Raw genomic sequence first — 12,906 nt, forward strand, 5'->3', positions numbered from 1 at the left:
GGTGTTATCTGCTGGTCATGATCAACCTTCCTATCAACTTTCATGACCCTAGGCCCAAGCGTTCTCAAGTTATCATCCGGAAATGGTTTAAATGTTCTTGGAAACTGTGACCTTGACCTTTGACCCTCTGACCTCAAAGTAGAACTTGACCTGTATTTTATGATGTTACACCTGTGTACCAAAATTTATTATCCTAGGCCCAAGCATTCTCAAGTTATCATCTGGAAACCGTTTAACTGTTCCGGGTCATTGTGACCTTGACCTTTGACCTACTGACCTCAAAGTCGAACTTGATCTGTATTTTATAATGTTACACCCGTGTACCAAAATTTATGATCCTTGGCCCAAGAGTTCTCAAGTTATCATCTGGAAACAGTTCAACGGGTCATTGTGACCTTGACCTTCTAATGTCAAAGTCAAACTTGACCTGTATCTTATGATGTTACACCTATGTACCAAAATTATTTAAATCTATCAAGCCTTTCATGAGTTATTGTCTGGAAATATGAAAACCAACAGACCGACCGACAAGCTAACTCCTGTATACCCTTTCAAACTTTGTTTTGGGGGGTATAAAAATGTCCTTGTCATACCCTATTGAGAAAAGCATTTAATATCTGATGATACATAATGATTTTCTAGGATAAAATCAAAATCTACACCTCCGTAGTCTTATAAATAGAATTCACTCATCTTTGTAAAACACAACTTTATGTGTATTTTTGTGACTTTTCAAAAATGGGGTGTGGTAGTAAAATAAATAAAATAACATGTTCGTGTGATTTTGATATTTTTGAAATTTTGAGGTGCTCTTTAAAACATGTTGGGCTAATTGTGTGCATAATTTCATAAAAGTACGTTCAGTAACTTTTAAGATGTTGGCATACAAGCCAAATCCCTGAAATTTTTTTAAAAAAATTTTTTGTGGGAATCAACATTGCAACTGAATGTCTGAAATGGCTTTTGATTTTATAGGTGTGTGTAAATTATTAATACAATTTGAACAGTTTCCAAAAAAAGGTTTGTGGGGGAGGGGGTGTAAATTTAAAGCTTTTACTATAATTTAAGTACCCATAAAAAATGACGTCTTGTGATAGGAATATTTAATGCAGAATGTGTTTAATGCACCATTAAGGTTAAGAAAATATCTTCTTAATAAATGTGCTATTCAAACACAATGCAAACTAGAAGATGCTTTTGTAGAAAAGCGCATGTCTCCCCCAATGCATAGTGGTAAAGGCAAGAAGTCAATAAGGGACTGGAGTGGAAGTCAAAGAGACACTGATGGTTGGCTGCAATAGTGATCATCTACTTGGCATGTCCAATCATCCCTCTAAGTTTCAACACTCTGGGCCTAGTGGTTCTCAAATTATGAACTGGAAACTGTTTTCCATGATCAGACCTCTGTGACCTTGACCTTTGATCGAGTGACCCCAAAATCTGTAGGGGTCATCTACTCCGCATGTCCAATCATCCCATTAAGTTTCAACATTCTGGGTCAAGTGGTTCTCAAGTTATTGATTGGAAAGAGGTTTCTATGTTCAGCCCCCTGTGACCTTGACCTTTGATAGAGTGACCCCCAAAACAAAACGGGTCATCTACTCTGTAAGTCCTATCATCCTATGAAGTTTGAAGGTTCTAGGTCATATGGTTCTCAAGTTATTGACCAGAAATGAATTTCCATGTTCTGTCCACTGCAACCTTGACCTTTAATAGAGTGACCCCAAAATCAATAGGGGTCATCTACTCTGCATGTAAAATCATCCTATGAAGTTTCAATGTTCTGGATCAAGTGGTTCTCAAGTAACTGACCAGAGATGGTTTTTCATGTTCAAGTCCCTGTGACATTGACCTTTACTAGAGTGACCCCAAAATCAATAGGGGTCCTCTACTCTGTAAGTCCAATCATCCTATGAAGTTTCAGCATTCTGGGTTACGTGGTTCTCAAGGTATTGATCAGAAATGGTTTTCCATGTTCAAGCCCCTGTGACCTTGACCTTTAACAGAGTGACCCCAAAATCAATAGGGGTTATCTAATCTACATAACCATTCATCCTATCAAGTTTCAACATTCTGGGTCAAGTGGTTCTTAAGTTACTGATCGGAAACTGTTTTCCATGTTCAGGTCCCTGTGACCTTGACCTTTGATGGAGTGACCCCAAAAACGATAGGGGTCGTCTACTCCATAAGCCCTGCCATCCTATTAAGATTGAAGATTCTAGGCAAATGGTTCTCCAGTTATTGTTCGGAAATGAAGTGTGATGGACGATGGACGGACGGACAGGGCAAAAACAATGTCTCGACATAATTATTATGTGATTCCTTATATAAACCAAGGTCCATAGCTTGTTACAGGTTTTTCAACACATGATAACTGGACTGGTAATCAAAAATTTGCAGAAAAAACTGAAAATTAATTTCTGTTGTTCCGTTACAAAACACTTATTGAATGGCTAATGCATGCAAATAGTCAAAACATTGGCCCTTGATCTTTTGGACCTTAGACAATAAGCAGTAGTTTTGACCTCTGACTGGAAAGCCATTTAAGAAGGTTACCCTAAATAACATTTCATTTGCATCTCAATGTACAGATAAAATAGCTTTCAGGCTTTTTGGATCAACAATAAGAGTAAAAACTTTTAAAAAGTACACAAGAAAATATTAAGTAGTGTACTGTTCATTTTTTTTCATCTGTATCAAATCATTATTGCTAAAGGTAATATATAAACTTCTGAAATATTTAGAATATCTCAACACTTAAAACGGACATTAAATCATGAAGATATAAACTGTCAAATGTGAATATCAAACATAAATACCGAAAATTTACGAGGGCTTACGTGCATGTTAAAGATATATTGATACAGTGTTTGCAGAAATCTTATAATAACATAGACATGGGTTATCAACCAGTTTACGACAACTCGGGTATCTTTTGAATTTTATTACTTTTATGGTCTGCCGAAAAAAAAATGCATACTCTTCAACGTATTATTGCAAAATCTATTTTACATCATTTTAAATTTGTTTTTGAATCATGTAATATTATTGTGCATTAATTTAATATTTTAAGCAAGATTTGGTTTTATGAATGAATATTTAACTTGTTACTGCCTTGCATTTAAATGTTCAAAAACGTGTTTTATAAAAAACTATTTTCTTGAAATTTCATCAAGATGTAATCATATATAAAAGTAATGCAGATGAGCAAAAAAAGCACCTTTTAAAGAAAATACTATCATTTTAAGTATTTTCACTCAAGTGAAAACCAAGATAATAGTATGTCTAGCAGGTGTTGTAAAAATAAAACAGAACAATGTTTGTCCATATAAAATCTTTGGCAGTGATTACTCAAATTATTTGATATTTCACCGATATGACAATGTTTACTATAATGATGTACAAATCGAACCTACATTAAGACATTTGACTTGTATCAAGAACCAGTACAAACCCTTGCAAAGCATGATTTGTATCTACACAGCAGAACTTTTTTCTGAATGAAAACAACAGGAGGTGCTTATTAGTACATTTCAGTGCAACTGCTGAACAAAACTAGAAATAAAATCTAACAAGGCAGTCAGAAAGACAGCTATGTCCCCCACCACTGTTATGGATAGTGAAAGGGTTGATGGTATTGTGTAGAACCATTAAACATTCGAGTTGTGACCTTGACCTTAAGCTGGCAAGGGTGAATTTTGAATTCTTCACATTGTCTTGATAAGGGGAACATTACAGACAAGTCATATTAAAATCCTTCAAGGGGTTTAGGAGATACAGAGCAGACATAAAATGGAAAGCTAAAACCTTTGACCCTGATTTGTGGCCTTGACCTTGAGCCAACATGGCTGACTCATGAGTTCTGCACATCGTCTTGATGAGGTCATCTTCTGACCCAAGTTTCTTAATTATCCTTCAAGAGGTTTAGAAGATATAGAGCGGAAACAAAACTGAAAGCTCAAACTTTGACCTCCAGTTGTGACCTTGACCTTGGGCCAACATGGCTGACTCATGGGTTCTGCACATCGTCTTGATGAGGTGATCATTTGACCCAAGTTTCATGATTATCCTTCAAAGGGTTTAGGAGATACAGGACAGACACGAAAGAGAAGGCTCAAACGTTTGACCTGGAGTTGTGACATTTGCCTTGATCTGACATGGCTGACTCATAGGTTCTGTGTATCATCTTGATGAGGTGATTATTTGACCCAAGTTTCATGAAAATCCTTTAAGGGGTTTAGGGGATACAAAGCAGACACGAAATGTTACAGACGGATGGACGGAGACCATTCTTATAACCCCGCATCACTCGTGGCGGGGGATTAAAAATGGAGAAAAGGTTGCTACAGACGAAGAAAATGTTGCTACAACATCAGTTGTATGTGGTTACAAATATGACATCTTAGGACTTCTTGCATAATGGAAAGGGGTTACTTGTGTTGTCATCAGTGCTGGAATGCTAACAGCTATCAGACTACATTTAATTTTCAGAAATTGTGCATTATCTTTTTATTTTTTCTCATTTAAAAGCAAACAAAAATCAAGCATCTTTGTTACTCGATTCAGAAAAATTATTTTAAGGAAACTACAATAGTAGTATGCTACAGATTATGATACAAACTCGAAACATAATGGAACATTGTGATGTTATAAGTCTATGTAAAACTTGGGACCCCCTGGGTGGGGCCTCTTTTCAACTCAGGGTCATATTTTGAATAATCTTGGTAGAGGACTACTATTCAATGCAACATACCAAATATCAAAAGCCTAAGCCTTGCAGTTTCAGACAAGAAGATTTTTAAAGTTTTTTCCTATATAAGTCTAAATAAAACTTGGAATTCTCGGGGCAAGGCCTATTTTCACCTCAGGGTGATAATTTGAACATTCTTGGTAGAAGACCATAAGGCAATGCTATATACCAAATATCAAAGGCCTAGATCTTGTGGTTTCAGACAAGAAGATTTTAAAGGTTTTTCCTATATAAGTCTAAGTAAAACTTGGGACCCCCTAGGGCGGGGTCTCTTTTCACCCCAAGGGCATAATTTGAATAATTTTCATAGAGGACCATAAGATGATGTCACACGCCAAATATCAAGGCTCCGCACCTTGCGGTTTTGGACAAGAAGGTTTTTTTAATCTTTCATTTCAGTTGCCATGGCGACAAAAGTTCTTTATGGATTTCAATTCTTTGGGCAGTTTTGAAAGGGGACCACCCAAGGATCATTTCTGAGAAGTTTGGTGTAAATCTGCCCAGTGGTTTTGAAGAAGAAGATTTTTTTAGAAATGACTGACACACGACACACGACGTAAGACGGACATAGAGCGGTCACAAAAGCTTGCCTTGAGCCTTTGGCTCAGGTGAGCTAAACATTGTTATCAATTCTGTTGGCTTGGCAAGTTTAGTGGTTTATTGCGTCACTGACATAACCCTGAGTTCCATCACCAAAAAAATTAGTCCCCCATAAACATTACTAATTTCAAAGTATACTGAACTAGTCAGTACAAAACTGTAGACCATCCTAATGGGAACACATACAGAAATTTTACATGCCCTGCACTACTGCATTATTTGGTTCAGACATTTTGCAGACGTGCTGCAGACGTGGCAAACACTTACCAATCTGTTCGGTGTTGTCATCAAGTGGGTCCGAGGATGTCCAAGCACTCTCTAACAGTGTTTGTAGAAAACTCAAACCTGTAAATACAATGTATACCATAATTATATGGACATTTACTTAAATTCAAATACATATGAGCCGCGCCATGTGAAAACCAACATAGAGGCTTTGCAACCAGCATGGATCCAGACCAGCCTGCGCATTCGTGCAGTCTGGTCAGAAACCATGCTGTTTGCTAACAGTTTCTCTAATTGCAATGGGGAACATCAGTCAGTTACTTCCCCTGATAATGTCCAAGAAGTAGATTGGTCCTTCCTCTGTTTTTATCGTTGACTTCTTTGTAATTTTCAAAAGCAATATCTATACTAAATTTCATTGGATTGGAAAATAATCAAGGACAGGTTTTCTTTTAGTGGCCCTCTGCTAAATTTAGGTTTGATTAATCATTTTTATTTAGAAAACTACACATAAAAAGCATATTTATTTTGACCAACCGCAACATCTTGGATAAAGGTTATAACGAAAAAGTCAGAGGAATCCAACTGACAGGGACCAATGTAATATTTGGTTATCCTTGTGCTTTACCATAAAACTTTTCAAGGGAAGTAACAAGCTAATGGTCCTCATAGGCTTTGAAAGCAAACAGCACAAATCCTGACCAGACTGCGCATCTTGATCCATGCTGGTTGCAAACGCACTACATTTGTATATTGGTTTTCTCATGGCGTGGCTGATTTTACTAGTGGATAATACGTACAGCTGAAACTTGATATCAACATGAATTTCTAAAAAAAAAATTTTCTTTTGTATAAAAATGTAATTTTATGACACATTTGAAGACTGCAATATAATAACTTTTGTTCATGGAAAAGCATCATAATATAAAATATTTAAAAAATTGTACAACAATAAATGAAAGTTTTCTATTATTAAAAGCAGCTAGTATTTAAAGTACAGTTAAAGCGCAAATCTATGTTTTTTATTGTCTTTTGGAACTGTCATATTCAACAAAAACTGAATAAGGTTAAATGGTTTGAATTCTTCGGTCATTTTTGGACAGAAATATACTTTTGCATCAAAATAAATGTACTACAAAATTGTACAATAATAACACAAAATTTTCTATTAAAACAGCCAGTATTTTAAGTACAGTTAAGGACAAATCTATGTTTTCATTATCTTTTGGAACTTTGTCAAATCCAACAAAAACTGAATAAGGTCAGGCTGATCATTTTAACTTTCATCTTTCTGTCATATCAATATTATTTCTGTATCAATGAGATTTTTACCAGTATGTGTCACTTTCTTATTTAAATAATATGTTTACCCCAACATAAAAGGCCACTTGTAATGTCACTAAGCAAATATCAGAAAATTGATGTTTTATTAATTTCATTATATACGGTGAAATACTTTTTGATATCACCTCAGACATTGATCTCTTTTAAAAATTATCATATATTCTCAGGCATAAGTCTCTTTTTTAAAACTCATGATTATAATTATACTCAGTGATAAGTCTGATTTTAAAATTATCATAATGTAGTCACACATAAGTCTCTTTTAGATATCAAAACATGAGCCACACCATGAGAAAACAAACATAGCGGCTTTGCGACCAGCATGGATCCAGACCAGCCTGCGCATCCACGCAGTCTGGTCAGGATCCATGCTGTTTGCTAGCGGTTTCTCTAATTCCAATAGGCTTTGAAAGCGAACAGCATGGATCCTGACTAGACTGCACGGATGTTGGTTTTCTCATGGCGTGGCTCATGTACTTTTACAGTACTTTAAAAGTTTAATATGCATATGGTAAGTCTACCTCCACTGAATTAATATCCTCATCATCTTTTCCAGTTATTTTTCCACTTTCAGATTAAAGACCAGTATGGGAAATAATCAACAAAATCAGGAATAAACTTGCCAACATCTTTTTAATGAAAAACTAACATTTACTTTGTGACAGGTTTTTTTAAATGGTCTTTAATGACATCTTGAAAAGTAATGACTATTAACTGAGGTACAAAGAAACGTTATCTCTATACTGGTTATCCAATATCTTAATTTCAGTAGCAGATACTCAAAATTCATGAACTTATTTTAAAATCTCATTTCACTTTATTTACCTTTCAATTTTATTTAAACAAAATTCAAGAGGGAATGAAGTAATAAAATTTTAATAACTGCATTAATAACATTTAAAATTTTAATCAGCATATCTGACAGGCTTCTTCTTGTAAAATGTGGTCATAAGGCAGTGTCAACTTACAAAATACTTTTGCTTAACTTATTTTAGACAGTGTGGCCCATTGCAGCAGAGTTCCTTAAATCCAGCAGACAGTCACAGTATGATAGAATGAAGCAAACTTTAACTTACCTCCATCCAACAGTGTGACTAGTACAGTTCAACTTACCACCGGTGCAGCATACTGTGGCTCAATTTTGCTTACCTCCATCAGATTGTGTGGCATACTGTAGCAAAGTTAATTTACCTCAATCACAAAACGTGGCATACTTTAGCAAAGTTAACTTACCTCCATGAGACAGTGAGGCACACTGTAGCAAAATTAACATACCTCCGTTAGAAAATGTGGCATACTGTTGCAAAGTTACTCACTTCCATCAAATGTGGTAGAAGTGTTTTACTTGTCTCACTCACAAACCTTACCTTCTGCAGACAGTGTGGCATACTGTAGCAAGGTTAACTTACCTATGCAAAGTATACCAAACTGTTAAACTTATTTCTGTCAGTGTGGCATACTGAAACAAAGACAACTTTCCACTATCAGACATTGTTGCATGATATGGGAAAGTTACATTTAACTTATCTTCATCACACAGTGTGACATGCTGAAGCAAATAAAACTTACCTCCATCACAAAGTGTGACATGCTGAAGCAAATAAAACTTATCTCCATCACACAGTGTGACATGCTGAAGCAAATAAAACTTACCTCCATCACACAGTGTGGCATACTGAAGCAAATAAAACTTACCTCCATCACACAGTGGCATACTGAAGCAAATAAAACTTTCCTCCATGAGAGATATACTATGGGAACATCAGACAGTATAGAATACTGTAGCAAAGTTAACTTACCTCTGTAAGATAGTACAGAATACTGAAGCAAAGGACTTACCTCCGTCAGACAGTATAGAATACTGAAGCAAAGGAAACTTACCTCCATCACACAGTGTGGCACACTGAAGCAAATAAAACTTTCCTCCATCAGCGGTATACTATATAGGATACTGTAGCAAAGTTAACTTACCTCTGTAAGATAGTATAGAATACTGAAGCAAAGGACTTACCTCCGTCAGACAGTGTGGCATACTGAAGCAAAGAAAACTTACCTCTGTCAGACAGTGTGGCATACAGAAGCAAAGAAAACTTACCTCCGTCAGACAGTGTGGCATACTGAAGCAAAGAAAACTTACCTCTGTCAGACAGTGTGGCATACTGAAGCAAAGAAAACTTACCTCTGTCAAACAGTGTGGCATACTGAAGCAAAGAAAACTTATACCTCCATCAGACAGTGTGGCATACTGAAGCAAAGAAAACTTACTTCCGTCAGACAGTGTAGAATACTGAAGCAGAGAAAACTTACCTCCATCAGACAGTGTGGCATACTGTAGTACAATCAACAGTACAATCACAGAACAGGGAATTTTCATCACTCAGCAGCTGAAATTAAAAATGAGAAAAATAGGTACACCAAATATTAATTTAACCAAAATCTTGTCAGCTCTAGAAATTAAATCTAACAAAAAGGTCCCCCGGCAAAATATCTCTTTATTTGGTATTTACTGAAAATGATATCAGGAGTTGTGACCCTTGAAAAATTCCTTTCTCCAAATGTATATCATTAGTCCAAAAGTCCACGAAACAAAAATATAATGATATACAATAATGTAATATTACCCTGCATGACTAATTTGAAAACACTGAGTGCATAACGTGGGTCCGCAAACTACATGTATGATAACGACTGTAATTTTCATCCAATAAAATTTGAAAATGAATATAAAGACCGAGGGCTGAACAGAAAACTGTTATAACTCACTGAATTTAATGCACAAGTTACGACAGATTTTCGCTACACTCAAGACGGATGTGAAAAGGGATATATTTGGTCGATATTACTTTAAACAAGAGCACCGCCTTGCGGGTGCTGACGCTCATCTGATTTTTTTTGTGTAATAGAAATATTGTCCTACCCATGATTTTCTAAGTCTAAAAAGGGCCATCATTCTTGCAAAAAGCAGGATAGAGTTATGTTTCTTGATGTACAGTGTCCACTTATGATGGTGAAAAACTGTTGCAAGTTTTAAAGCAATAGCTTTGATAGTTTATGAGAAAAGTTGACTTAAACATAATACTCAACCAAGAAAATGATTTTCTAAGTCCAAAAGGGGCAATAATTATTGCAAAAATCAGGATGGAGTTACGCTGCTTGCTGTACAGGGTCAGCTTATGATGGTGAACAAGTGTTGCAAGTTTCAAAGCAATAGCTTTGATAGTTTAAGAGAAAAGTTGACCTAAACATAAAACTTAACCAAGAAATCTGATATTTTCTAAGTCCAAAAGGGGCCATAAATCTTGCAAAAAGCAGGATGGAGTTATGTTTCTTGCTGTACAGGGTCAACTTATGATGGTGAACAAGTGTTGCAAGTTTTAAAGCAATAGCTTTGATAGTTTAGGATAAAAGCTGACCTAAACATAAAACTTAACCAAGAAAACTGATTTTCTAAGTCCAAAAGGGGCAATAAATCTTGCAAAAAGCAAGATGGAGTTATGTTTCTTGCTGTACAGGGTCAGCTTATGATGGTGAACAAGTATTCCAAGTTTCAAAGCAATAGCTTTGACAGTTTGGGAGAAAAGTTGACCTAAACATAAAACTTAACCAAGAAATCTGATATTTTCTAAGTACAAAAGGGGCCATGAATCTTGCAAAAAGCAAGATGGAGTTATGTTTCTTGCTATACAGGGTCAGCTTATGATGGTGAACAAGTATTCCAAGTTTCAAAGCAATAGCTTTGATAGTTTAGGAGAAAAGCTGACCTAAACATAAAACTTAACCAGGCAACGCCGACGCAGACGCCGACGCCGACGCCGACAACCGCTCAAGTGATGACAATAACTCATCATTTTTTTTCAAAAAATCAGATGAGCTAAAAATGTCAGCAAATTAATACAATGACCGATGACAAATCTACATCAAATCAACAAATAATGAATGTCAGTAGTTTGATATTCTGACAACATATTCAAAACCTATTCCTCCCCATACCCTTAATTTGACAGAACACAATGACCTAAATCAAATAAGGCACATTTACCTTCAAACTGTGGTCACAATTTCTTGCATCAATCATCTTTAAATGAATAACTGTTTTTGTAAAAAACTTAATTGTAACTTAATAAAACCAAACCAATTACAAAATACTACTGAGAAATCACTTATGTTCATGGGAGACTAATTTTTTTCATGGACTTCATGTTTGTGTCAAATGTCAACAAAGAATATTCCAAGATATTTCTTTTTAAATTATGGCCAAAAACCACGAAAACCACAATATTTCATGCCAAGGAAATTAAATAATTTCACAGTATGCAATTTTTTCAGGTAACTGTCATCAATACTTGTTACTTAATCAAAGAACTAAGTGTTTGTTTAAAGACCTCTTGTAATTCAGCCAAAATGGAACACTGTAAAATCCTTAATATTCATGGGGGACTAATTTTCGTGGATTTCATGGTTGAGTCAATCTACGAAATTTAATCCCAACAAACAAGTAAAATTCCCATTCATTTTATGTTCAAAAGTTGAAATTCACGAATTCATAACCCCAAGAAAATTGCCGTTTTGACCAAAACCACGAAATTTCATGCCCACGAAATTAAATGACTTTACAGTATTAGTATTAGGGCAACTGAGGTTAGGTTAAACTGCCCGCTGTTACATAACTTAAATACTGTTTAAAAATTGTGTTTAACCCAAAACAAACAAAATATAATTAACATGTGGTGAAATATTTATTTAACTACTTAAAAGATATAAACATTATAATTATGTTTAAAAGAGGACCGCAGGCCTCAGCTGAGCCTTCCTCTATAAATAAAGTTACTATTATTATTATTATTGTTATATCATTCTGTCAAAATAAAACTGTTTTTGCAATAAAATTGACATTAAATTCTGGGAAACAAAAAGTCTAACAACTTATTTCAACACAAAAGTATAACAATTAATTCTTACACATCTTAACATGTATATAAATGATTAGGCTTGTCATTATGGAAAGGTAAAATTATTTATCATACCTTCTTTTATGATAGTATCATTAGTACGGATACATCAAGATTAAAAATATTCCAACTGAAATAAACCCGTTTTCACATATTTCTAGCAACTAATATAACTGCATTAACATATTTTCATTTTAGTCTAATCAAAATGTTATGTCGTCAGATGCTCGACAGCAATATCTAATGTAATGAATATCATCCAAATTTAAGTTTATATAATATCATTTTTTTTTTTGCTGATACGTTTTTTTTTATCGCGAAAATGAATAAGCAAAAATCTATATGTAGTAGACATACTACATGTTTTGTATCTGACAAAAAAAATAATGAAATAGTAGAAGTCGTATGTAACTACATTTATCCTGTATCTATTCAGGTGTGTTATTAAAGTGAATCGAGACTAGGTAAATTGTTTTTTGCTAGCCGGATCTGACAATCCATAGTATACTGCTCAAGAAAAGTAACTTGGTATAGGATACTTGATCTTAACTTTTGATATGAGGACAACTTGAATCCTGCTCCCTTAAATTTTATTTTATTGAAGGAGTGTGTGTGTAGTGGGGTAGGGGAGGGGAACTGGGTCCATAAATAAAAACACACCCCATCCCCCACCTACATACCGTTTTGCCAAATGCAACACCTCAAGGAGCATTTGAGCCGTGCCATGGGAAAACCAACATAGTGGCTTTGCGACCAGCATGGATCCAGACCAGCCTGCGCATCCGCGCAGTCTGGTCAGGATCCATTCTGTTCGCTAACAGTTTCTCTGATTGCAATAGGCTTTGAAAGCGAATAGCATGGATCCTGACCAGACTGCGCGGATGCGCAGGCTGGTCTGGATCCATGCTGGTCGCAAAGCCAGTATGTTGGTTTTCTCATGGCACGGCTCATTTATTCAATGGTATATAGAAAGCTATTAATGAAACATGGTTCTAAGTGAAAATATTGTTAAACAACCTAACCAAAATTAATGTCCTT

At 35.4% G+C, this 12,906-nt stretch overlaps 1 protein-coding gene across 6 annotated transcripts in view; it reads right to left on the minus strand.

The window, feature by feature from the left end:
* The window catches only part of LOC123553411 (prostaglandin G/H synthase 2-like), a 68,198-nt gene that overhangs the window by 18,088 nt on the left and 37,204 nt on the right, over nucleotides 1–12,906 (minus strand). For 4 of the 6 annotated variants that reach the window (XM_053525150.1, XM_053525146.1, XM_053525149.1 and 1 more), the window contains exons 2-3: nucleotides 9,227–9,303; nucleotides 5,618–5,695 (exon numbers count right to left, since the gene is read on the minus strand). In XM_053525150.1, the coding sequence (XP_053381125.1) occupies nucleotides 5,618–5,695; nucleotides 9,227–9,293 (145 nt within the window). In that variant the 5' untranslated portion in view covers nucleotides 9,294–9,303. Of the gene's footprint in view, nucleotides 1–5,617; nucleotides 5,696–9,142; nucleotides 9,165–9,226; nucleotides 9,304–11,943; nucleotides 12,291–12,906 lie in introns of those variants that run through there. The other 2 variants (XM_053525145.1, XM_053525151.1) reach the window with 2 other exon arrangements.

The sequence above is a fragment of the Mercenaria mercenaria genome, chromosome 15 (assembly GCF_021730395.1).
Source record: "Mercenaria mercenaria strain notata chromosome 15, MADL_Memer_1, whole genome shotgun sequence".
Classification (NCBI taxonomy): domain Eukaryota; kingdom Metazoa; phylum Mollusca; class Bivalvia; order Venerida; family Veneridae; genus Mercenaria; species Mercenaria mercenaria.